This window comes from Ruditapes philippinarum, unplaced genomic scaffold (assembly GCF_026571515.1).
Source record: "Ruditapes philippinarum isolate M1 unplaced genomic scaffold, ASM2657151v2 ctg1154_1_1_1_1, whole genome shotgun sequence".
NCBI lineage: Eukaryota > Metazoa > Mollusca > Bivalvia > Venerida > Veneridae > Ruditapes > Ruditapes philippinarum.
Genome location: NW_026859004.1, coordinates 23,756 through 51,570, shown reverse-complemented (window position 1 = coordinate 51,570; position 27,815 = coordinate 23,756). Strand labels below are relative to the sequence as shown.

The following is a 27,815-nucleotide window of genomic DNA, read 5'->3' as shown; positions in this document are numbered from 1 at the left end:
ATTTTCTTTTGAGTGGCTAAAAAGAACAATAGACAGAACAATAGAGTAGCCACATAATTACTGTCCTGTGAGAAAGTCCGTCTTTTCGTCCGTCCGTCCGTCCGTCCGTTTTTCTTGTCCGGAACATAACTTTGAAACAACAAGAAGTATCAACATGAAACTTTGTAGGTAGATAGATCTCATTGAGTAGGTGTGCAGTGCACAAGAACCGTAACTCTTCCTTGCGTAATTTTTGTATTACTCCCCCTTTGTTGATTTTACACTTTGAACTTTGTCCGGAACATAACTCTAAAAGTATAAGAGGTATCAACATGAAACTTTGTAGGTAGATAGATCTCATTTGGTAGGTGTGGAGTGTACAAGAACCGTAACTCTGCCTTGCCTAATTTTTGAATTACCCCCCTTTGTTTATTTTTAATCTTTGAACTTTGTCCAGGACATAACTCTAAATGTATAACACGTATCAACATGAAACTCTGTAGGTAGATCTCATTAAGTAGGTGTGCATTGCACGAGAACCGTAACTCTGCATTACATAATTTTTGAATTATCTCCCTATGTTTATTTTACTTTTTGAACTTTGTCTGGGACATTACTCTAAAACTAAAAGTGGTATCAACATGAAACTTTGTAGGTAGATAGATCTCATTGAGTAGGTGTGCATTGCACAAGAACCGTAACTCTGCCTTGCCTAAATTTTGAATTATTCCCCTTTGTTTATTTTTACCCTTTGAACTTTGTCCAGGATATAACTCTTAAACTATAAGAGGTATCAACACGAAACTTTGTTGATAGATAGGTATAATTTGGTAAAAGTGCAGTACTTAAGAATCATTACTCTGCCGTGCCTTATTTTGAAGTTATTGGCCTTTGTTCATTTTTACTTTTTGACTTTTGTCCAGGACATAACTTTATGACTATTAGAGATATCAACATGAAACTTTGTAGGTAGATAGATATCATTGAATAGAACTGCAATGCTTAAAGAACCTAAACAAAGCCTTGGCTAATTTTGGAGTTATTGCCCTTTGTTAATTTTTACACTTTGAATTTTACCCGGGATATAACTCTGAAACTATAAGAGATATCATCAGGAAATTTTATAGATAGATAGATCTCATTGAATAGAAGTGCAGTGCAAAAAAACATAACTCCGCCTTTGTTAATTTTTTTTTATATTTTCCTGTGTCAAGAACCTTCTCGGGGAGCATCACCCGGTTCAGCCGGTACTTGCAGTAAGGATGAAGCATTTGTAAGACATGGGAATATTTCATGAGTTGTTATCTTGTAAGTAAAAATGCTACCACGGATGGACGGAAAGACACCAGGGGTATAACGTAATATAAGCTGTTACGAGCTAAACGCAACAGAGAAGATAACGCAGCAAAACATTTACAATTTTTAATTAAAGAAAAACAAAAATTTACAGTAATACAAAAAGAAATATGAAATTAAAGTTTAACTCACAATTATCCATGATTCTAAATAAACAAATGCCTTCAATTTAACTCACAGTTCTAAATTCAATTGTCCACAACTCAAATTTAATCAATGTCCAATGTCCACATCAGAATGAATACAGTATGTCCAAAATGTCCAATATGTCCCACACAGAATTACAGAATCCAAACTTATATATTTCTATGTTAGCAGTTCAATAGCACACAATCAGTATATCAATATCACACAATATCACAAATTAGCACACACCTCGAAGTACAAACATTCATCATATATATACTATCAATGAACAATCTAGAATACCAAACTACTTAGAGAAAGAATATTCCAGAATGAACATGAACAGAACTTTCTTGAAAGAAGAGGATTGAATGAACATGAAAAATTATATAAACATCAAATTATTAAAAAATGATAGTGGCATGTGTAGGTATCGAACCCACGACATCGCGATTATCAGTCCTGCGCTCTACCTACTCAGCTATTCAGGAAGTAGATACAAAACACATATCAAATTAAGCCTATAAACATAACAGGGGATATAATTAATGTACTCGATATAAGTGATCATCCTATGAAGTTTGACAGTTGTAAAACTGCTAACAATATTAAGGTCATTTGATATTGACCTTCGACCTTGTAACCCCAAGATAGATAAGGATCATTTATTCAATATAGGCAATTATCCTTTAAAGTTTGAACACTGTGGGTCAAATAGAACTTAAGTTATGCTCCAGAAACCACAATAATTTTCAGTGTTAACGTCATTGTGACCCTAACCTTTGACCTTATGACCTAAGATCAATAGGGGTTATGTATTGGACATGGCTGTTCATCCTATAACATTTTACAACTATTGGTTGATTAATACTTTAGTAATTTTGAGAACACCGTCTTCAATATTAAGGTAATAGTGAGATTGTTTTTTGACCTTGTGACCCATTATAGGGGTCTTCTACTCAATATCGACAATCATCCTATGAAGTTTGAACACTGTAGGCCAAATGGAACTTAAGTTATGCTCCAGAACTCACAATTGTCAGTGTTGAGGTGATCCTGACCTTTGACCTTATGACCCTATAATCAATATAGGTCATGCATTTGACATGGCTGTTCATCCTATAATTTTACAGCTGTAGGTTGATTAATACTTAATAGGCAATGAAGTTATGAGTATATTTAGCTTGACATCAAACAAATTGCAACACAAGCTTTCTTTTGTATTTTGCAATCAATATTTATACATGGACCTTATAGTAAAACCATAAAAAGATATACTTTCGGAAACATGACTTATGGCAGGTAGTTTACGAGTACCTGTCTAGGGATAAAAATCGTAATATAATATTGTTATGTGGCGATTGTCTTGTCTTTCTCTGTTATAGATTGGTAGTTTTCTTAGCCAGCTTGTATTTAGTGTTCATAAAAATAGAATTTGCAATGATCAAAAACAGGTTTGGCCCCATTTTATTACATGTATGTATTCACTCGTGACACACAAGATTATTACCACACCCACTCATATTTATATTGCAAATCGTTTCAATTGCATTATCTTAAAATACATAATATTTACAATTGAAAAGAGGTTAAAATATTATTTATATCACATAAGCTTATATAAAATTAATAAGAAAACTTAATCACTTAAGACATTTTCAAAGCAAAATATAACGTACGTTACATCAATAACATTCATTTGACATTATTCTAGCAATTTTTAACTATTCTTGAAAGATTTATGAAAATATAGAGAACAAACTGAGTTATTCACCCTGAAATCTACAGGAACAAACACTGCACCTGGCAATATACTGAATTTCTGAAAGTAACTGATTATAGAGACTTTTGTTGCGTCATTTAACATATTTGTACGTTACCAACGTCACATGATTCCAAATATCATCCATAAATTTTATGCAAACTATCACTTTTAATATGATTTTGTAGACATAAGTTCATTTTACATCGCCAGTATTATCCAATTATTTATATTGCAAAACACTTCAGTCAGTTAAGATTAAATCTTCGTTTTTAATGCTAAAAATGAGCTAAAGTAATGCCTAGAGTAATAGTTCAAAATGTAGAATTTTATTTGTACAAACTGTCAATTTTATGTCAGTATCATTTAGGTTGTTTTCACAAATATTTTAACTTTGAATGCCAGCACATCTTGTTAAACCTATTTATGTTTTCTTCCTTATTATATAACGAGAATTAAGAGTGATTTCCATATCTTTATGTCTCTGATAATGCTTATTAGTTAGACAACACCTAGTCACATTTAAAAAAAAATTGTCCCTATAATAATTTTCAAAGTATTGCATAGTGGTTAAAGAGTCTTCTCTAAAACTGCTGTTTTCGATTACATTTTCACTAGATTCGCAAGTCGTGTGTTTGCACTTTTCATGAAAAGAACGTTTTGAGATGTTCAACTGTTACTGTGACAAAAATGGTGGTAACGTAATTTAGCTGTCAGGAGGCCATTTACGCCATTGATTCCTCCTAGGACCTTACTTCACACTAAAAATGTCTTGTTTTACACAAAGAATTGATTTAAACATAAAAGTCGAAGGTTTAAACTTTACTGACAACATCGCCACGAAGTTTATGTTCTTTCTGCAACTTACACAGTTAATGTCTTAAATAAATATTAAACGTTTAACCTTTATTATTTTTTTTCTGAACTTATAATAAGAGTATGGTTTCTTCCAGTTTCTCTTCTTGTCGTTATCATAACAATACTCTTTTCTAACATTTCGGCTTTACATCCAGTCATCTAAAATAGAATTAAAAAAGAGATTACAAAAAATCATAATGTCTGATCCTAAGTATAATACTACTTTTCATAGGAAAATGAAGAAAATAAATTTTACCCAAAAAGTGCATACTTTAAATTTGGGTGCAATACTAAGCGAAACGTATGTTCAACGTCAAATACAGGTTTCATGATCACAGACTCAATCAAACGGAGGCTGCAATTTACTGTAAATTTGCTGTTTTTAATGCTTCAGAGGGAACACTTTTTTACCAGATATTTAAATAAAATCTGAAACTGTTATTGACGAGATAAACAAAATTAAATAAAAGAAGGCATTTTCCTTGTTGTCACATGGATGTCAGTATAACAGGGCTTTCATTTTTGGCTTTTCAAAGCTCCTGAACTTTTTATCAATCACTCTTAATATCTACAATGAGTTATCTGGTCGTTTAGGCCATCACTTTCAATATGATTCACAGACTATATGTTGCAGTTTTCATAAATTTAGCACGGACAACATAAGGAAAGGAAAGCAAACAGATAGACATACCCTTATAAATATGTTCTCCAAAGGTTAATAGTATCTCACAATCAAGTTTTACAACAATCAAATTTTATATTTTGGTAAATACAAAAACAGAGAGACAAACGGACAGAAAGACAGATAGACATGTTGTTAAACAGAAAGACCGACGGTGTAGATGAACAGACAGATATCCATATTAGCACAGACATCTCTGACTCATTACGTTTGTTTCGAAACTATCTTATCGTCATGTGTTTGTAAAATGGTGATCCATATTCTTTGGAATCACAATTTTGAAATTACATAATTATTGTACATTCTGTATTTGTTTTTTGACCCTCCTGACATCCCATATATCACTAGTATGTAAAAAAGATAATACATCACGCTCAGTATTATTGTTCAAGTCTTATCTTCCAAGGGTTATTAAATGCTTATTTGAAATAAAATTGTATTATCCAGCCCAACGTAGTGTAACACAATTAAACTGAAATGAAAACTTAATATGTATCATAAACAATGACATTTTAATACTAAAAACTTATAATCTGTAAATAAATATCGTGTATTTATGATTCTAAAATTACTGGATAGTTGAGCAGAGCACAAGAACTGTAACTTTGTCTTGCCTAATTTTAGAGTAATTTCTCTTTATACACTTTTATACTTTGAACTTAGTCCAGGATACAACTCTGACACTATAAGAGATATAAACAAAAACTTTATAGGTAGAGAGATCTCATTAGGTAGAAGTGCAATGAATAAAAACGCAACTCTGTCTGCTTATTTTCGGGGTTACTAACATTTTTAACTTTACACTGTAAACTTTGTCCGAGACATTTCTATGACACTACAAGAGTTATCAACAAGAAACTTATTCGATAGAAATGTCTAATTAAGATAAGTTGCAATGCAATGCAAAGAACAGGAAATCTACCTTGTCTAATTTTGGAATTATTGCACTTTGAACTGTGTACAAGACAGAACTCTGAAACTACAAGAGATTTACTTTTCTGTGTCCAGAACCTTTTCGGTGAGCATCACCCGGCTCAAACCGTTCTTGTTTCAGCTAGATTGCACTATGATCATTTAACCGGGACAATTTAGTAGTTATTGTAAAAAAGAGAAAAAATGAATCCCTAAAGAAAGCTCAAAGCAGCAAAATTGAAAAAGTTGCAAGCTTGGTTTGATTGGATAGTGCAAGTTACCGTCCACGCCCCCATAGCACCGGCTTAAACAGAATTCAACATTTAAACACGAAACGGTGAAAGTATAAATTTAGAAACATCCGAATATGTGTTCATACGGCGGTTATCATGGAACCTTTAATGTGACACAGTAGTTCCATTCCGTGAAAAGCGGCGTATGTATAAAACCTTCATTTATATTAAACTCAAACTCGTATATATATATATATTTCTTTTTTTTTCTTCCGTAATATATGTATGCATATACATGTATATTACAGAAAAATATATATGTATATACATATAAGATGTTGTTCAAATGCTTGAATTTATATTTTCTTGACATTATCATTTGTTTATGGAAAAGATTCATACTTCGACAAAACAAATGTGACAAGACTGACCTAAGATTAAAATAAAAAATATAAAAAGGAAATCATAACATATTTCCTCAGGATTTGTTTAAACCGTTCATTTGTTTGCTTGTAGAAAAAGTCAAAAGTCGAGTGTTGACCTCTCCCAAGAGTGGCTATTGTTAGCTCTGAAAACGATGATGATCTCGACGACCCTAGCCCGTGTGCAATATATGCATTCAGTAAATGAAGTGAATGAATTAATTAATTATGATAAGCAAACACTCCTTACCGCTTTATTTCAAAGAGGAAAATATCACTGTATTTCAACATAAATATATCTCTTAAAACACAAACTAATCGATGGCTCTTGTTTACCTATATAGATCTAAAATATTTTATTGACAATTGTACTGATAAATTGAACTGACAACTGAAAAAGTTTTATTGATTCCCTCTCGCTTTGCACTCGTTCGTTGGAATGTTTAATTTCCGTTGAATCAAAATGTCATCAGGAAATGTAGTTTTTTAGATTGATCAAAGTACTGAGGGAAAAACTGGATCGCTCTAAAGATAAAATATTAAATAAGAGGTGGTTTCTTTTTGTGGTGCAATGCATTTGACAATGATAATTTATTAGCTCAAATATCAAATATGTGTTTTCTTTTTTAGGAATATATTCGTAGCGAAATTGAAAAGATTCTTCGCAACGAGGTAGGTGAAACTAAACTTACTAATCTTGTTCACACTTTCATCTAAAAGACACAAAAATACAAAAAAGAATACGAATTCTATTAATCATTAAATAAAATAGACAAATATTAATAATATTAAGAGAAGTGAGAAAATAAAAGAACTGTTAACAATATTTAGTTGTCTGTAGAATTAAAATTAAAGATACCAACCAATAAATGGTACCTACCCACGCCCGACAAACTTAAGCTCCACTTCAACATTGTAGTATAATTTAAACGAGCGAACGACATTTCCGACATGGAGCTTACGGTTCATTATAAGTATTGTGTATGAATTTGTCTTCTATCTAATTTAGGATTTTAGCTCACCTGAGCTAGCTCAGGTTGAGTTTTTTGGATCGTTGAAAGTCCGTCGTCCGTCGACGACCGTCCACATTTGTTCGTTTACACTGTAGCGGTCACATATTTGCCTCAATAATCATCAAACTTTGTCAGGATGCTTGCCTAGGTAATTGCCCGGATGAGTTCGAACATGGTTCATCTCGAATGGAAAACGAGGTCACAGGAGCTAAAAATAGAAAAATCTTGCTAACACTCTAGTGGCTACTGTTTTGATCCAAATATCCTGGACATTTGTCTGTTAGTTTGTTTGGCAAATTTGAATATGGGTCACCTGGAGTCAAAAAATAGGTCACGAAATATGGAAAAACCTTGTTAACACATTTTTGATTTTATTTTCATCAAACTTTGTCATGATGCTTGTCTAGATTATTTCTTTGATGTGTTCGAACATGTTTATTTTCGGATTTAACACTAGGTCACAGGAGCTAAAATAGTCAATTCTTGTTAACACTGTAGTTGCTAGTGTTTTGATCCAAAAATCCTGGAAATTGATTTGAAAGTCGTTTTGATGATTTCTAAGTCAAGATTGAATATGGGTTTCCTTGTATCAAAAACCATGACATGCCGCTAAAATATGGAAAAACCTTATTATCACTCTAGTGGTCACATTTTTGACATAATTGACATCAAACTTTCTTAAGATGATTGTCTAGATTAGTGTTCGGATGAATTCGAACATTAGTCATTTTAAATGAAAAATTAGTTCATAATGGGCTAAAAATAGAAAACATCTTGTTTACACTGTAGTGGCAACTGTTATGATACAAATATCCTGGAAATTGGTCTGAAACTTTGTTTGGATGATTTCTAGGTCAAGTTAAAATATGTGTGTCAAAAACTTGGTCACACCGTCCAAATGTAGAAAAACCTCTTTAACACTGTAGTTGTCACATTGTTGACTCAATTGGCATCAAACATTATCAGGATGCTTGTCTAAGTAATTGATCAGATGAGTTCGATTTGTCAGGTGAGCGATGTAGGGCCATGGGTAGTGCCATGATAATCACACGCACGACTTCATATTTATAGTGGGGCGGGAAATTGAGAAAATAGTGCAAATGGTGATACAAGCATGAAGCTTTCAGGACATCATCTTTAGACCATGTAGATTTAAAAAAAATGAAGTGGGCTCAAAAATATCTCTGCTCATTCAAGATTGCCGCTATTTTCAATATGGCCGCCATATAAATTTGATGTTTTCATTCAGATTTTTTGTGCATACCTGAAACTTACACCAAAGCATGAATAACGTTTCTATTTTTCATATATTTAAATCTTACAAAATTCCGCTGTAATACCTCTTCAGAATCCAAGATGGCGTCTAATATGGCCGCCGATTTTGTGCAAAACTGTTTTATCATTTTTATAATATTAAGTATTGCACAAATTATGTTTATTTATAAAAGAAATGTGTTTGATCATGAATATAAATAATCAAATTATATTTTAATCAAACAGAAAGTAATATTTTTAAAGTTTCTGTCTACAAAATATCTTTAAAAATATGAAGGAAAAATACAATGTTTGCATATTTCTCTAAAGTTTAAAAAGTGTTACTTTATTTCTTAAACTGTATTTTACACCATGTGTTTATTATCAAAATAAGAAATAAGAAAAATATAAAATCTGTAGGTTTTATATTTTGTGAAAACGGGTGGGGTAAATTTATCGGTAATTATAAATGAAATACAATAAAAAATCATATAGGTAAGTTCATTCTATTTCTTTGCATTTTTACTTTTGTATGAAATATTTTGCAAATGTTCGCTCTTAAAAAGTACACTTCATTGGATGAAGGTATTTTTGTCTTCCTTCGGGTTAAGTGGGTGAGCTAAAATGTCAAAGAATTGCACAAAAGCATGTGTATACATTCATTTATTACACTTTGTTGCGTGTTATTTCTTGTTTGTCATTAAATTTCTGATCATACATAGTAAATATAAGGCTACTGCCACATCATTTCTATGTGATGTGAAACAGATATATCAATGGTATCGCCTGGCCTGCGTGCATTTTATGATAAGTTGATATAAACTAACTGTATTTCCTAAATTATGCATATATAATTCTTTCTATAAGAGGGTAATGATGACCTTAGATCACTCACCTAAGTTCAATGTTGGAATAAGGTCACAATTCTTTAATAAAGGTTTGTAATAAGATAATATTTGGCGTGTCAATTATGCCAAAACATACATGTACATGATTGTAAAATAATTGTATCAGGTTGTTTTAAAACAAGCGTGCCCATTATCTAGGTTATTAAAATTGTTCCACACGACATCACTTAAATAACCATAACCATATTCATATATGCCTCCATATAAATTTTGTGACCCCTAGTGCTTGGTAAATTTTGACCATCTTGTTCATGTTTTATCAAATTTATGTAATCTATCACAAAATTATGATGATACATGATCAATGTCTATGATTTGGATATTGTAGATTTAGTAAAAATCAGATTTATCACAGTAGTCTTTGTAAATTAAGTGATACCCATTGCAAAGCCATTGTTACTGTAGCATACAAATATATGCATGTTGTATCATGTTACATTCCAAAATATCTTAGTTCTAGTCATTGTAGTTTAACACTAGAAGTTTCAATGTGTTTCCTATACAAGTTTAAAAAACTAGGTGGTTCTATGAACAAGATTTATTAAATATGTTAATAAAGGCATAAAGGTGAGGCTACATGCTTAGTATCTATGGTATGTGCATTGTGCTTTTTGAGAAGATTTTTAAAACATTTCTTCTGTGCGAATCTATGTACATTAAGTGATCGAAAAGCGCTTTATGTAACTTTGAAATAGGTCTACTCTACTTTGCAAGGTAATATGCTGACTAAGCACTAGGCGTTGCAGTTTTCCAAAAGAGGACTTCATTGTGATTCCCTGCATAAGTCTTAAAATACTGCGCCTCTCGTGGCCTTTACATCATCCTCCTGCAGTCCAAAATGGCTTTCCCTAGGATGTCACTTAATTCACATTGACTTATGTCTTGAAAATATTCTCTTAAACTACAGCGCACAGAGCAGAAATAAATATTGTATATCGTCACATTGTGATGCTATATAAAACTTAGTTTGTATGGAAAGAAGTTATATGAGTCTTCTTGTGTGTAAAATTTCATAGTTATTGGGCTTTTTTTTTCTTTTGAAACAGTTTATAAATCATGACTGTATTTGGTGAAAAAATGATACTCCTTCTGATTATGATTGTATCGTACTGAAGTATTAACGAATTATAACCCTTTCCAATACTGTATCTTAGGTGAGTGATCTTGGTTCATCAATGCTCTCTTGTTTAAGAGGGAAAATAAAGTATTGATAGTAATTGAAATACATTTAGTTTATATTTCAAAACATCAGAAATGTTATGTGGGTCAAGGTATTTTACTACACATATAAGATATGATGTATCAATTGCCTTAATTTTACTTTGTATCTTTTGAAAATATCATGTCCAAAAACATGTTAATAGAAATGAACAGTGCTAATTCAATATTACTTGATTACAATGATAGGAAAGTAAATATATCTTTGAATCTGTCAGTTACAAGACTATGATACCAAATAGAAAATTCATAATTGTGTTAGCTTTAAGGCATTTTTGTTTCATTTCATAAAGAAATTGTGCACGAATTAAATGTATTTGTAAATAGGCAATATTTCCATTAAGTACAGGTATGATTTAACTAGCACATGTTTATTTATGTATATCCAGTCTAGTAGTCTACTTTATGTACAATTGTCGAATTATTTTAAGAATATTGAAACAAGTTATATTATGCAAACAAGTTTTAAAACTGAATGTATACAAATGATTGTATGTGCATTTATTGATATTGAAGCTCACCATCTAGACCTGAAGTATGACAAAAATACCTTAATACAATAAAAATACTTTGAACAGTGAATATTTGTATAAAAATTCATAAAGAAAAATTACAAAAAAAAAACAAAGAAATAAATATTACCTACCTTTGCAATTTCGTTATTTTGTATTACAATTGTTAAATAAATTTACCCTACCCACTTACCTTACCTACAGATTTTATGTTTCCGTAACATACGAAATATAATTGAATATCAAAAACACTATAAAAACCCAGTGACGTTTTTGAATTTTGTATATAGACCAAGAAAACCATGTTGGAGAAAAGTGCCAAAGAATGGCACATTTTCTTTGATATATTATATAACTAAAGAAATTGACTAGCACTATGATTAACCTAAAATTCGATTTGTCTGGTTAGTCTTAACACTTAATATCAAAATAATCATACTTTGTGCAACAAATTTTACTACAAAAGGGATATATCAGTTTTGCATAAAATCGGCGACCATATTGGACGCCATCTTGGATTCTGAAGAGGTATAAAAGCAAAATTTTGAAAGATGTAAACTTTTGGAAAAAAGAAACTTTAAACGTGCTTTATCGTAAGTTTCAAGTCTGTGGAAAAATAATACTGTATGAGCTATTATGTACGTCGGGCATTTAGATTTACCCTTGTCCGTCCGTCCTTCCGTCCGTCCGAGCTTCCGTCCGTCCGTTCTCTTTTGTGTTGCACGTAATTTGACCTAGAGTCATGAAACTTTACATGAATGTTGATCAGCATGTGTAGTTGTACAACTAAGTATTTTCGTCTGGATTTATATAGTATTTTTAGAGTTATTGCCCCCGACTTAGTAAATGTTTGCAATTTTCAACTTGTGTCGCATGTAACTCAAAAAGGATTTGACATAGAGTCATGAAACTTTACATGAATATTGATCAGCATGTGTAGTTGTGCACCTGGGTATTTTCCTCTGGATTTATTTAGTATTTTTAGAGTTATTACCCTTGACTTAGAATTTTTTTGCAATTTTCAACTTGTGTCGCATGTAACTCAAAAAGGATTTGACATAGAGTCATTAAACCTTATGGGAAGGTTGCTCAGCATATTTAGTTTTGCACCTGGGTTTCACTTGTGGATTTATCTAGTATTTGAGTTATTTTCCTTGACTTAGTTAAAACCGTTTCATTATGTTGTTATTTGTTCCTTGAGTGCTTGAGTTAGAATCAACTAACTTTACAGGAATAATGATCAACATCACTAAATTACAGTAATAATGATTCACATCACTGTGAAGCTATGTACCTGGGACTTTGCATATGGATTTTTTTCAGTTTTGTTAAAGTTATTGCCCTTGATTTACAGTAGTATAAATTTGCAATTTTCAACTTGTTCATGCATAGCTTAAAAAGTATTTCTCTTGTAGGCCTGAAAGTTTACAAGAATTTTGGTCAGCATGTGTTCTTATGCACCTTTGGGTTTGCTTGTGGATTTATTCAGTATTTATAAAGTTCTTGCCCTTTACTAAGTAAAAGATTTTTAGTTTTCAAAAATATTTGACCTGGAGTCATAAGATTGACAGAACAGTGGCGCGGTGGGGGCACCCGTGTCCTATGGACACATTTCTAGCTCTTCCAAAAAAAGATATTTGCTTTTAACCTTTTAGGTGAGCTTTTGTGATGACCCCTTGTCCGTCGTCTATTGTCCGTCCATTCGTGCGACCGTGCGTCAACATTTTTTTTTTAACAAACGAGAGCGAGAGCTTAGATAACTGGCATGAAACATCTTCTAGTAGATGTCTACCAAGTTTGTTCAAACCACCCCAGAGATCTCTGATTTTTCTTATATGTATATAGTAAAACATAAAAATGGTAAAATACAAAAGAGGTAGAGCTTAGATATTTTTCATGAAATAAATGACAATGTTAAGAAAATATAATCAAAATTCAAGCATTTGAACAAGCATCTTATACATATATATTTTTCTGTAATATACATATATAAGATGTTAATCAAATGCTTTATCATATTTTCTTAACATTGCCATTTATTTATAGAAAAGATTCATACTTCGACAAAACTTATGTGACTAGACTGACCTAAGATTAAAATAAAAATTATAATAAGGAAATCATAACATTTTTACTGAGCATTTGTTTAAACCGTTAATTTGTTTGCTTGTAGAAAAAGTCAAAAATCAAAAGTTGAGCGTTAACCCCTCCCGGGAGTGACTCTTGTTAATTCTGAAAACGATGATAATCTCGACGACCCTAGCCCGTGTACAATATATGTACAATATATGCATTCAGTCAATGAAGTGAATGAATGAATTAATTATGAAAAACAAACACTCCTTACAGCTTTATTTCAAACAGGAAAATATCACTTTATTCCAACATAAATATATCTCTTAAAACACAAACTAATCGATGGTTCTTGTTAACCTATATAGATCTAATATATTTTATTGACAATTGTACTGATAAATTGAACTGAAAACTGAGAAAGTTTTATTGATTTTTTTCTCGCTTTTCACACATTTGTTGGAATGTTTAATTTCCGTTGAATCAAAATGTCATCAGGAAATGTAGTTTTTTAGATTGATTTAAGTACTGAGGGAAAACTGGATCGCTCTAAAGATAAAATATTAAATAAGGGGTGGTTTCTTTGTGTGGTGCAATGCATTCAGAAACATTGACAATGAAAATTTATTAGCTCAAATATCAAATATGTGTTTTCTTTTTTAGGGATATATTCATAGCAAAATTGAAAAAATTTGTCACAACGAGGTAGGTGAAACTAAACTTACTAATCGTCTGAAAATAAAAAAAAAGAATACGAATACATTTTATTAATCATTAAATAAAATAGACAAATATTAATAATATTAAGAGAAGTGAGAAAATAAAAGAACTGTTAACAATATTTAGTTGTCTGTAGAATTAAAATTAAAGATACCAACCAATATATGGTACCTACCCACGCCCGACAAACTTAAGCTCCACTTCAACATTGTAGTATAATAAACGAGCGAACGACATTTCCGACATGGAGCTTACGGTTCATTATAAGTATTGTTTATGAATTTGTCTTCTATCTAATTTAGGATTTTAGCTCAACTGAGCTAGCTCAGGTTGAGTTTTTTGGATCGTTGAATGTCTGTCGTCCGTCGACAGTCCGCATTTGTTCGTTTACACTGTAGCGGTCACATTTGTGCCTCAATAATCATCAAACTTTGTCAGGATGCTTGCCTAGGTAATTGCCCGTATGAGTTCGAACATGGATCATCTCAAATGGAATTCTAAGTCACAGGAGCTAAAAATAGAAAAATCTTGCTAACACTCTAGTGGCTACTGTTTTGATCCAAATATCCTGGAAATGTGTCTGTAAGTTTGTCAAGTTTGAATATGGGTAACCTGGGGTCAAAGAATAGCTCACGAAATATGGAAAAACCTTCTTAACACAGTTTTGATTTAATTGTAATCCATTTTTAACCAGATTATAGTGTCATGGTGATTTCTAACAATTTGAATGCCGTTTTCTAAATGGCTTTTAATATGAATAATTATTCCGCCGCTGGACCGACGTGCATTTCTATGTTGAAATTTTCTGTAAAAATTATAAGAATTATAGCCAGTATAAGAGTAATATTGCTAGACGCTTTTGTCCAAGTTTCATGCAAAAAAAAAATATATATCATGAGTGCTTTATATATTAACAAAATCAACATTACTTTTTTTACAATCAGTAAGGTCATGAACATTCCACGACAGGATAGAAACCTCACCGCCTTCGTTCCCCTATTTGCGCACCTGTTCGCCGTTGATGTAAAGGGTGTCGTAAGCTAAGTATGCCCTCTTACCTTGTCGCCTCGCCTCTTTCATCTTCGGGACAAGTTTACGCCTTTTTGTTTACATTGCTTGCAATGTATACAGAGTTATAAGCTATATCTCCGGAGGCGTTACAAGTTAAGCCTTCACCGAACAACATCCACTTCCGGATAAAAACCACTATAGAAACTAGTTCTTCATTCTGCACTATTGTTACATTCCGACTACACATCATTAAAATAGTGTTTGCAAAGTTGTTTTAATGCTTTGAAAGTTCCAAATCGTCCATTTTCATGAAATAATAGACTCTACATTCCTTTAAAGAAAACAAAAAATAACAGTTCATTGATAAAATCGTATTATATACCTACGCGTTCAACTTCCCATATACGCATGCGCTTGCTAGCATGAATGAATACATCGTAAATATAGTAAAGTCGTCAGAATTATATAAATGAGTCAAAACATCTAAGATAGATATTTAATCAAATTCCTGATTTACATTTATGCAATAAAATTGTCCTAAAATGTTTTACAAAAAGAGTATTGGGCTCCATAACAAAATTTACGTGTGTATAACGGAAAATGTTTTTTTAACCTGGCAATTATCGTGGCTTCGGAAAATAGACATTTCGTAAATGCCTTTTTTACACATGATTTCCCTTTTACTTTTGTATGCCTGAGATTTTGAAAAGTTATATGTTTCGAAATTCAGCGTTTATTGCCTGATTCAGTACGGGTAAAAATAAAGATTCGGCCACACGACCATTCGACCCATAACATTTATTCGTCGGACTTGGAATATTGACGATTAAGCCAGAGCATGTAGCTAAATATAGGCATCTGTGGTCAAAGGCGAATATAATTAATAATCATTTGAAACTAACTGCAAATCAGTGTTAGCATTAAGAAATAAATACATTAAATTTATGTTCAGAAAATGGGAATTATTTTAATCTGTTTATATTAATGAGTGCATGGAATTGCCAAAAAAAAAACACCGAAAAACACTTTAAATAAAGAAATATTAAGGCTGTCGCACGTAGAAAAGCCAAAAAAACACATGCCACAGGCAATAACAATTATTTTTTTCCATTTGAATCACTAGAGTAATTGTTTTTCACACTTCCGATCAATAAATTTATCAATTGTCAGCATTATATCGAAAAGAATATAAAAGATTATATTTCCTATTAATTATTTACTTATTAAATTTTATTTATTTGTGAAACATCAGTTATATTTTTGTAATAAATACAGTGTGAAAAACTTGTGTTTTTTCCGGCTATGTAACAGTCAGCGTTAAAAACATGGAAAAGCCGAAAACTTCATTGACGCGCGATAAGAAAGGTATATGAATAAAAAAAAACATAAAATTAGACTTTTCAATCTTTTAAATAATAAACTTTTACTTTTTATTTGTTTATAGTAAAAATATAATCCAGCAGTCGTTTTATATTTATGCTATATGAACGTACGTAGTAAAAAGCATATATAGAAAAGCAATTTATTGCTGATATAATGGCTACTCATCATCTAAATCATTACGCATTATTTATTTTTATTATCTTAATATTATTTATTTAAATGGTGAAACTTATAGGCTGACCCAGGGTGAGCTTTTAGAATTGTTGAATGTCGGTCATCCATCTTATGTCAACTGTGGTCTGTCCACATTTAGCAAATTTTTTGCAATTTAAATTATATGATTGCATATATGTGTTTATTGTATGATGATAAACGTTTGCACAAATCTCGAAAACAATTCCTGCTTAGTTGTACTTAATTTGTATTTTTGTGCAATCAATATATTTTTTATGTGTAAAATTACCAAGTGACATGATATATTGTATTTTATATATATATAAAGAAGAAGACAATAAAAATGTCATCGTTGATTTGTGAGATATGATAACAGAGAACAAACTCTATATATGTGAATGTTGAGCTTGTTTCAATGTGTAGTGCAGTTTGTGACTGTATATAAAGCTGTTCTGAAACCATCATTTTTGTGATGGTGGATGAGCAGTGGCTATGCTTTCATGACTGTTCTGCTAGGCGCTGTGCCGTAATTGGACTGGCATATCGATGTGGTGGTATGTGTGTATATATTTCTCATCATTTCTTTATATATATATATATATATATATATATATATATATATATATATATATATATATATATATATATATATATATATATATATATATATATATATTGCAGGACGATGTATTATGTACAATCTCAAATAAAAATGTCTATTCTTTTCTGTTCTGTCCACATTTAGTATCGTCGGATACCCACGGCCGAATCATTTACATTTAACAGTTATGTCATGTTAAATGTTAATCAACCATGTGTATCCGACGATGACATTTAGTTAGCACTCTACTGGTCATTTAGTTTAACACTCTACTGGTCACACTTTTGCCCCAATTGCCTTTAAATTTGGTAAGAATGTGTGTCCTAGTTTGAACATGGATCATCTTGGTTGAAAATCAGAATTTGGTCACCGTAGCCAAAATAGAAAATTGTTTTAGCTCAATATTGTTATGTGAATTGTGTATCTAAAGTTAAGAAGCTGGTAACACAGCCTAAATATGGAAAAACTTGTTAACTTGCTGTCAAATATAAATGAATTTCTTGGAAAGGTTGTATATGAAAACTATATGTAACAATTATTGAATAATGAACATATTACAGTACATTTGAACTGATTTTATTATAGATTTCATTTTTATTAATAAACGATAAAGTGATTCATTTGAAAATTAATGTGTAGATATGAATACAACACACCAGAATATATATAAATGCATCAAAGTACAGTACATAGATCTGTAACATGGAAAGCTATACAAAAGGATGTACTTTAATTTGGTAATTAAGTCTTGTAGGATGATTCAATTAATTGACTTTGTATAGAGTTCAAGCCAGGTCATATCTTTAATTAGATAGCATCACTGAAGACTGAATATTACTGTTACAATATTCTATACTGCAGTCCATTTAACGGGTGTTTCAAAAAATGATTTCTTTATTGCTGATCTATCAGCTTGCCTAGCTATACATAGATGAAACATCTCATCTTCCTTGTCTCATTAATAACCTTGTAAGAAAAAAGACTTGGTGTGAGTCACTTGTTTGACCCTGGTCAGAAGATGACCTCTATTGTTTTTGAGGTATGTAGGTTAAACTCATCATGGTCTTGATGATAAAAATGGATTATGTTATCAAGCAATTTATATTTCAGTGCTTTGATTTGAATAACATCCTGTGGGAATTTCAAAGACACGAAATAATGTTCATTCGTTCTCTTTCAATAGTTTACGTACCATTTCCCTGTCCTTAAAGTAGGTGAATTTGGCCACAACATTTCTAACTTTTTTCCCGCCACATGAAACCCAGGAGAGCGGGTGCCCCCTCGCTCGAAAAAAGGGTCGAATTTGGCCCAAATTCCCTTTCTAAATCTTAAATGCATCTTTGGAGGGTGTTTGCTAGTAATCCTCCCGTAATTTCCCGGGGATTCGTTACCCTTAGTTTGTTCTCCGGGGTTACCGACGAAAAAACAATTGTTCCTCGTGGGGCTGGGACTGTAGATTTCGACACGTCTCACGCAAAAAATCCCCTTTGCCTCTTTAGATCCTGTATCCGCTTCGCCATCTCTGCTACGTGTATGTCAGCCCCGTCAACCTTGTCCTCCAACAGCACTACCCGTTCATCAACCTATATCACCTTAACTTCAAGCGTCACCCACAGCTTCTTAATGTCATTCTCCATAACCCCTATCTTCTTCTCAGTGGCCTCCATAGTACCTTATTTCTTCTCCGCATTCTCAAGACGGCTACTAACATTCTCCAAGAGATTCATCAAATCTCTATTTGTGGGTTCAGCGCCATTGAAACTTTCCGCCATTATCGGTATAACCACACTATTATTCGTATTATCCGTATTTAAAAACACACTATCGTTAACATTTTGCTCCCCATAAAGGACAGAATTAGTCGAATTTAACACTTCACTTAATCATATATCATCACTATACGAGTTCCCTGACGGGCCTCCTTGTTTACATATTTTCCTACTACTTGTATTATTTTCATTGTCACTACTGTTTCTATCCTTTCTCTTCTTATTTTTTGCTTTAGTCATTATGTAATATTATATCCATATTCAAGTTGCATTTACACGCAATAATATTAAATTATCACTTGAAAAAATAGCTTTAAATCCAAAAATATTCAAATATTTTCTCTCAATTTTAAAGAACGACCATTAGATCACGAGCTATTAATCAAGATAAATGCGAACTGATCTACATATTCAATACATTTTAATATTTTAAGTGTTATATAGAACACTAATTTTATTTGCAGGGCATGTTTTTCCCTATTAATAATGTATTTCTGGACACTATCATAGAAAAACGGACATATATATATCTAGGAATGCATTCATTTATCGTAATGTATATATGTTTCCCTACAATATGATTTTTGTTTCATAAAGATAATTTAATGAATACATCAACACATAATAATTAAAAATTATGAAAAAACACCGATTTTATTCTATTGTCCGAATTATCCCTGTATTTCTGAACTAAAGCACAGAACAACGGACAGATATATTTATAAACGCATTTATCTGTGTTAAAGAATACATGTGTGCCTACAATATGGTATATGTTTTAAAAAGATATCTTAACAAATAAAGTCAAACTTGATTATTGAAAATTATGAAATACACCGATTTGAATTGTCTGACATTTCTGAAACTTATGTATGTTATTGTGGCTATTATAGCAGGCATATGGACAGAGTTGTTTCAAGGTAAATTTCTGATTCTTGAAAAATACATTCGTCCCTAAAATATAGTTAATATCATAATATGGAGAAACATTGCAACTAACGTCCTGCGTACGAATTGAATATCAAGAAAAACACTGTTTTTTTTTATTCGCGGCGCGCATTTTCCCCCACTATCTCGCTAAACAAACATATTTATTAGGATTGTCTTTATTTGCCTGTAAGTTTTCAGATGTCCCAACAATATGGTATATGTTTCATGAAGATTTCTTATTAATAATAAATTATGGCAAACTTGATAATAAAAAATTATGAAATACACCGATTTTATATGCATTGTCCTTCTTTTCTGAAATATGTATGTATGTGTGGCTATTATAGCAGACAAACTGACAGAGATGTTCAAAGATGCATTTCTGTATCTTGACAGATACATTCGTCTCTACAATATATTGAATAACTTATACATGCCTTTGTAAATAACGTCTTGCGTAAGACTTAAACTTCATGAAAAGCGTTTTTAGTTTTTCCAGTTATTAATGCATTTCTGGACACACATTGTGCGACACACAAGTAACTTATATCTATTATAACAGACAAACGGACAGAAGAATCTATAAATGCATTTATTTATCTTGAAGTATGCATTCGTCCCTACAATATAGTGAATATTTCATAGAAATACCTTAAAGTAATAAATGAAACTCGTGAAAAACACAGTTTCCATACGCTGCGTATCGGTCATATATGTGTAGAAACAAATACGGACAAACGAAAAAGAAATAGCTTTGAAGATTTGAATGCATTGTATATATATATATATTTCTCTACAATATGAGATATCTTCAGAACTGTTGATATGCCTAAAGTTTAGGGAAAACGCAAGAGCTCACCGATACCCGTTTGTTGTCGGTACATGTAATTAGCAGACGAATTTTTAGCGGCACTGTTTCTACGTCTTATCGGAGGCGTTTAATGATTATTGATATATTTAATGAATAATGCTAGACGATATTTTTACGACAATGAAATCACAAATAATTTTGATTTAACTCCCAAGATTAAACTAAAAACTGTAAAATTATATTCAAAATTCTCATGAACATATAAATGTGAAAACGTTCCCTTTGATAAAATTATCCAACAGTCTTGCAAATATTTCGCCGACCGATTGATATGAAACTTATGATAACATATCTCCTTCTCTTTCAATTTTTGTATCTTCCGTGTCTATTTTAAAAAAACAATTCATTTCCTTTAAATCGTGTTTAGTCTAGAATAAATAAATGAAAACGCATTTAATTACAAACTTAATTAAATAAAACAACCCAGCAGGCACATCAACGTTGTTTCAACGTTGAATTATGGTCAGATTCCAACGTTGAAATAAGGTTGGATTTATATTCGGATTTGAAAGTTGAAACAACGTTGAAATTTCAACGTTGATACAACGTTGCAGCTTCAACGTTGGCACAACGTTGAATTTTCAATGTCATTTCAACGTTGAAAACCCACCATACTTTAATTTTTGAATATAAAGCAAAGTAACCAAGTTTAAAATATCAAGACAATATTAAATACTTCAGATATTTTATTTCAAAAATACAGTTCAAGTGCAGCTTTAATTCACTTTAATAATTTTAACAATTAAGCTACAATCTGTTCCAATCTTTTCTTCTAGATCTTTCTGGGTATGTCAAGTGTTTGAGTACTTCTTTGGCTGTCTCTTACTTCTTCTGCAAATAAAAATAAGAAGTTTGTAGTAAAAAGTGACTTGGTCAATCTCAAATTATACATATAATTACTCAACTTAGTGATTTGTTTTTATCTTAAAATGCTTTTCTCTAATATTTACATCATAAAACAGCATAGAAATTGAAACATAGCTAAGTTTCATATTGACAGCAAATACTGTATATAAGACAACAAAATCTTTATAAAAAGAAGCTATTCAAAAGTCTCACCTATGATTGGTAAGAAAAACTGCTCCCTGTCAGTTCCTTGCAGCATATTCCCAAGAAATTAACATTCTAGGCTCTAGCTAAGACCATTTTATGCAGCATCCTGAAATCAACAAACATGTAAATTTAATATATATAATGTTACAGGAATATTCCGAAAATAATATATTTTAAGACAAGATAAATATCCAGTGGTTGAAAAATTTATAGTTTGTATTGTAAAGAAATTCAAATATATAAATTAATAAGAATAAATTTCAATTTAACAAACCTGACAGTCCTTTTCATGTTGAATGTATGGTATACATGCTACAGCTGCAATACTCTAAATTTCAGCCAGGACCAGGATCTAGAATATAAAATAATATATAATAAATAGAAATAGATTTATTATTCCCCATAAATTTACTTTAAAGTTTAACACTCAAATTTGTTATTTAACTTAATAATAATGTATTTTTTTCAAACTAATTAACACTGTATTATATTATCACTAAAATATAAACATAGTTATATATATTGACGAATCGTCTTGGGACGTAAATTATGTGGGCCGAACTACTTTATAGGTTTCAATTTTATAATTGATTAAATTCTAATTAGGATATAGTACAGACAAATGTTTAATAATATGAAAAATAAATTAAAGAAAGACAAGATTTGTAAAATCATAAATTGCCAAGGACATCAATAACTTCATGCTAACAAGGCCAACCGAACCCAAATCATTCAATTAGGTCGCGAAAACGTGTCAAATCAACTCAATGATGTGTTTTCATCTCTCATTTATTTCATAAAGTAAATTAAAGTAGAATTTAAGAATAAATAATAATATTTTAGAAAATAATCAGTAAACTAAAGTAAAACATTACGGTAATACCTTCGAAATCCAAATAAATTGCCAATCGTGTTGTTTTCAAATTTTCCAAACAGCGCCACCAATTGCACGAACGATAATCATAGACCGCAACAAAATTACTTCCCCTGACCAGCGTTATTTTATAAACGGGGTTTTGACTAATATCAATTTATTAATTAATATTATTCATAAAGAACTAAAAAATAAAACAACAAACAACAAAACTTATTTACTAATATTTAAAGCGTTAATAGAAAGTGAAAAATTATTTCCAACTTTATTTGTTTAAGCGCTAATTTTGAATATACGGAAAAAGATTGTAACGCAAATTTTCCTGACAAAAATCACTTACAGACTAATTCAATAAAGGAACAATAACACAAAGTAGTGGTATAAAAGTTTTATATGTAATAACTAAATTAAATGTAAAACTTCGACCATAAACAACGTTGAATCAACGTTGTATATACATTGGCAATAATCCGTATGGTCGTCCATAGTTGAATATTGGTTGAACAACGTCACGACCATATTTCAACGTTGTATCAACGTTGAAACAAAGTCGAGTGCCTGCTGGGAAAGATAGCTCATTTAGAACGTATCTTTTTCGATTATAAATTATACATTGTATCTATTCATTTTGATAGGCACGTTAGCATATACAGGATATTCTTATCAGTAGTTTAACCGGGTGCTTTTCACAATGTATAAATCGTATTTCAAATGGTATGACATACGGTAGGATTAACAGCTTATTAAAATACTTTGGTGTCAAAAGATGTGTTGAAGTATATATACTGTGATGAAGCTATGATCCCAAGCTTTCCATTGGTATAATACATTTTAAAATCAGACATTAAATCACAACAAAATAGCGGTTTAAAAAATACTTAATTTTTTCTTAAGTTTTGTTTTAGCGTATGAGATATCGACTCGGGACCGGCAATATATTTGTATGAAATATAATAATTTGTATGGAAAATGATACGACAGCTTTCAGAACAACTTCACCTTAAGAGTCTATGGGAACTTGTGTTAGGGAAAAGTCCTTTTTTAATGCGTTTATTTAAGGTCGCCGCCGGAAAGCCTATATGGGCGACCGTACACTCAAGTCGGACCATCCTAGAGCGTCCCGCCGAGATGTTTTTGTCGATTTTTTTCCAGCTTTATTGGTGAAGGAAGACCCCAGGTGCCCCCCGGGCATTATTACAGGCACGTGCGGGCAACTGGGTAGAACCACCGACCTTCCGTAAACCAACTGGATGGCTTCCTCACATAAAAGATTTTGATCCGAGTGAGGATCGAGCCTACAGCGGTGAGGAACCTGTGATATCAAGTCAGCCTGTTTATAAAGTTCACGAGATGTAATAAAATTACATCTTACACAACAAACAAACACATTTTCTTTTTATTTTATGCTTAAAAACAAGTTAAAACGTAATATCCATAATATTTACGTTAACGTTAAAATCTGTTCTCCCCATTGAGAGCCCCATTTAGTCGGAATTTCTCATTAAAAACAAGAAGTCTTGAGTTGAAAAATAAGTCCGACAATCAACGTTAAATGACGGTGATATTATTCATTTTATTAAAAAAATATGAATGATCGCTTGTTTTAATTAATTAAAAACAAACAATTCTTGTAGGAGAAAAAGTCAAACCATCCATCCATATTTCTGTTACTTACTGCGAATTTATATTTGACCTGGCTTTGTAAAATGTAAACGGCAGCCATTTTTTAAAGTTGTGTATTTCACGGGAGGAAAATAATTGTGTATGATTCAGAGGGATTTCATTTGGATTTGTTAGTCATACACCTTTTTAAAAGAAAGAAAACTTATTTGAGGATTGTAACAGACAAAAAAATAAGTGTTGACAGATGTGAAAACATTCAAAACAGCTAGGAAAATGGAAAACTTGGAAGCTGGCCAAGGAACGCTGGGTTGTTTTACTTATTTTTCGAGTGATGGCTGTCATTGCTTTTCAAATCTTCATAAAGCATACGGCAATTATTGCTCTTAGGATACTTTAATATGCCCAAATGTCATCAAGAGCAGTCTTGCATGTGGAAGGAATGTATTTTTTATACTGTAAAAATGAAACCAAAAAATTTAGAGACGAAATTTGGTTATTGTAATTTGAATGAATATAAGTAAAGTTTCTTCTTTTATTACTTTTGACATTTAAGTTATTTATCAATTTCAGCTTTGCTTTTTCTTTAACAGCCTGTCATTGTCAGAATTGTCAGCAAAATTAAAATTGAGGTACCACATAGGGAAAATCTTAAAAAAATAGTTTCGTCATTGAAAAGTGTGAAATTATATTTTGATGATTTTCACTGTGAAATTATCATATATAATTTTCACGGATAAATCAGTAATCCACTGAAAAGCATAAAATAAAGAAACATAGCGTTAAAGCGCGCTAATGTTAGCGTTACACTATGGGCACGTCATTGAACAATTACTCATTTTAACAGTTTACTGTTCTTATTTTATATATGTGATAAATAGAATATTATATTCGTGTATATTCAATACTAAATTTATTGAACTCGTTGAATAAAACAATTTTATGCTCACCAGAGGCTCGCATAATATGATTTTATTCAAATCGTCCAATAAAATTAGTATTAAACTACACTCATTCAATATCCTCTATATATTCTTATAATTCCTTTTCTCGGTAACTTATTTAATAAGTCGCAGGTAGAAACCAGCGACTATATTTGTAACAGTTTATTATTATACGTATGGTAAGAGAAGCCCTTAAAATCTGAAAATAAAAGTATATCAATCATTGAACAATTAAAGACCACAATTGTTTTTCAGTAATCTCAAAAACTGAAACATATGATATTTTTGCTTAATGAAATGAAATATGCACATATTGACATCTTAAAAAGCAACATAATAATTTTCATAAAATGAATCAATAATGTATCCCATAAGGATCAGTCATAATATTAAGGGATGCTATGATATATAAATCATGAATGATAATTGCAACGACACTTTTAAATTATTTGGTTGTTTATATCTTATGAGACCTATTATATTTCATTATTTTTCTAATTATAAACAAATTCTTCCTCTTCTTTTTGTAAGAATCACGTGACTACACGTTGTATGGTATGGTTATAAAATCTATTAATAGTAACAGATTGCTGATAAGACATACAGATAACTTGTTAATGGTTGGCAAAAGCTATGGCGGCTGATAAGATGCAAATCATTGTATTTTTGTATAAATAATTACAAAATTATTTTCCATTTATCAATTTCATATTTTATATCATTAGGAAATCCAGAATACTCATATTCAACACATTAAAAATAGAATTTCAAAACATTTTCCCTTTTTCTTGGTAAAGGGTTTAACTTAGTCCGTTCTGTCAAACTTTTGACAAGAACGTCCAAAAGTTTAGTTTAGGTTGAACATCACTAAATAATTTTACGCTTAAGAGGCACATTATTGAAATATGTAATGGTAATCGTTGATTTCGTCATATTCCATCGGTTTCCGTCGCGCAGTTTTCCATAACGGTATGACGGTAGTGGTCCGGAATCGTATTAGATACATAGAAAAAAATAATAAACTATCTTTGTGTTGATAGTTTATCGCACTGAAAGGCAATTAAACGTTAATTATATCGTATGTTCCTATGGTAATACATGTATTGATTTTAACTTAATTATATATTTTTTCGATACCGCACAATAATGATGGACAATACTTTTACAGTAGAATTGCATTGTTTCATGCAATAATTAAACATATATATTTGCATAGTCACTTTGCAAATATTCGATGATCGGTAATTACTTGTCGGTTATTATCGGATTCTGAACTAGTAACCCATACGGAATGTATGGTACAACAGTATATGTATAAAGTAGAATTTCAAGTTGAATTACCAGCATATCACTTGCCTAACAAGCCTCGGTGGCAAACATTACTCGACATATTTTTCCTCTTTTCTATATATTTGAACGATTAAACTGATATTTTCTTTATGATAAAACAATCATTTTCTATCCGGCGACTTGATGCTTTAGCATCAAAATCTCTACTTGTATATAAAAAAGATTTGTATATGTTAGCGCCACTTGGCCACAGGGTGCATATATTACGTCACTTTTGTTGGGTGTCAAAATATTTATGATCCCGGCATCCGTATTTGGTTATGGATCATCCTAGGGACTTTATTGGTCACGCCTTACTGATTTGATACTCCAAAATGATTAACAACTAGCACAAACTAGCAGTAAAATATGTTCAATCGTTAAAGTAAGGAGGTCACTACCTTAATACGCATGTGTAAACGGATTGTTGATCATCATTACGTTCAAGGGTGCTATATGTATTTTAACAGTATATGTTATTACTAATAAGGGGCTATATTTCGTAAACTAATTAAATCAGTATTATGCAGACGCAACGCTTGAATCTGCCTCTACACTGGTTCAGAGTTATCTACTGAAAGCGTCTGCATAACCCCGAGTAAATAACACATTATTTTCTGAAAATTGCCTAAATGCATTCGATGTTTTAACAGAAAGAGTTCTCTGACAGGAAGCCTAGGGAATCAGGACCCTTAATAAACAAGGATTTAGCGACGTACATTTCTATTACCAAAACTTATCATAATTCATATTAATTCAGTGTAATAACAATGACAAAAGTTAATTATTACTGGTACTAATAACTTTTTCTTCACTTTTGCCCTCCACTTTTTAAGTAAATAATTCTATATCAGTCAATAAACAAGAGCTGCAATGTTTTCTTCAGCACGTGTTTTTGTATTTTTAACTTAGGAATGAAATTTTCTTCGTTTAAACAAAGTGCATTAGAAGAAAATTATTTCCCCTAGTATTGTTCTTGTCGGATCACATGAGGGCGCTATTCGCGCCTAAATCAGCACGTGATTTTCGGAATAGCGTTGCAAATTCATTCAGCGCTTGGTTTACCGACTGTCAACATGTCCGAAGAAGAAAAATTTAAGATTTTTATTAAACGTTTTGTTAAGGAATCAGATATTAGGTGTACGTGATCCATTTTTTCTAGCAAATTGTCTTGTACTTTGACTTAAGTTATTTACTTGTAATTTATGAAACTATATAAATTAATGTA

General features: G+C 31.3%; 1 protein-coding gene and 1 long non-coding RNA gene across 3 annotated transcripts in view; one reads left to right on the top strand and one right to left on the bottom strand.

Annotated features, from left to right (window-relative positions):
* LOC132754893 (uncharacterized) overlaps positions 1-27,815 on the top strand; it is a 116,114-nt gene that overhangs the window by 67,485 nt on the left and 20,814 nt on the right. For both annotated transcript variants that reach the window (XM_060745641.1, XM_060745640.1), the window contains exons 7-8: positions 6,961-7,002; positions 13,972-14,013. In XM_060745641.1, the coding sequence (XP_060601624.1) occupies positions 6,961-7,002; positions 13,972-14,013 (84 nt within the window). The remainder of the gene's footprint in view (positions 1-6,960; positions 7,003-13,971; positions 14,014-27,815) is intronic.
* LOC132754894 (uncharacterized) lies at positions 21,436-23,024 on the bottom strand. The gene is made up of 4 exons (XR_009629143.1): positions 22,704-23,024; positions 22,095-22,172; positions 21,827-21,926; positions 21,436-21,598 (listed from the first exon to the last, which is right to left on the bottom strand). It is a non-coding gene; the product is annotated as an uncharacterized LOC132754894 (long non-coding RNA).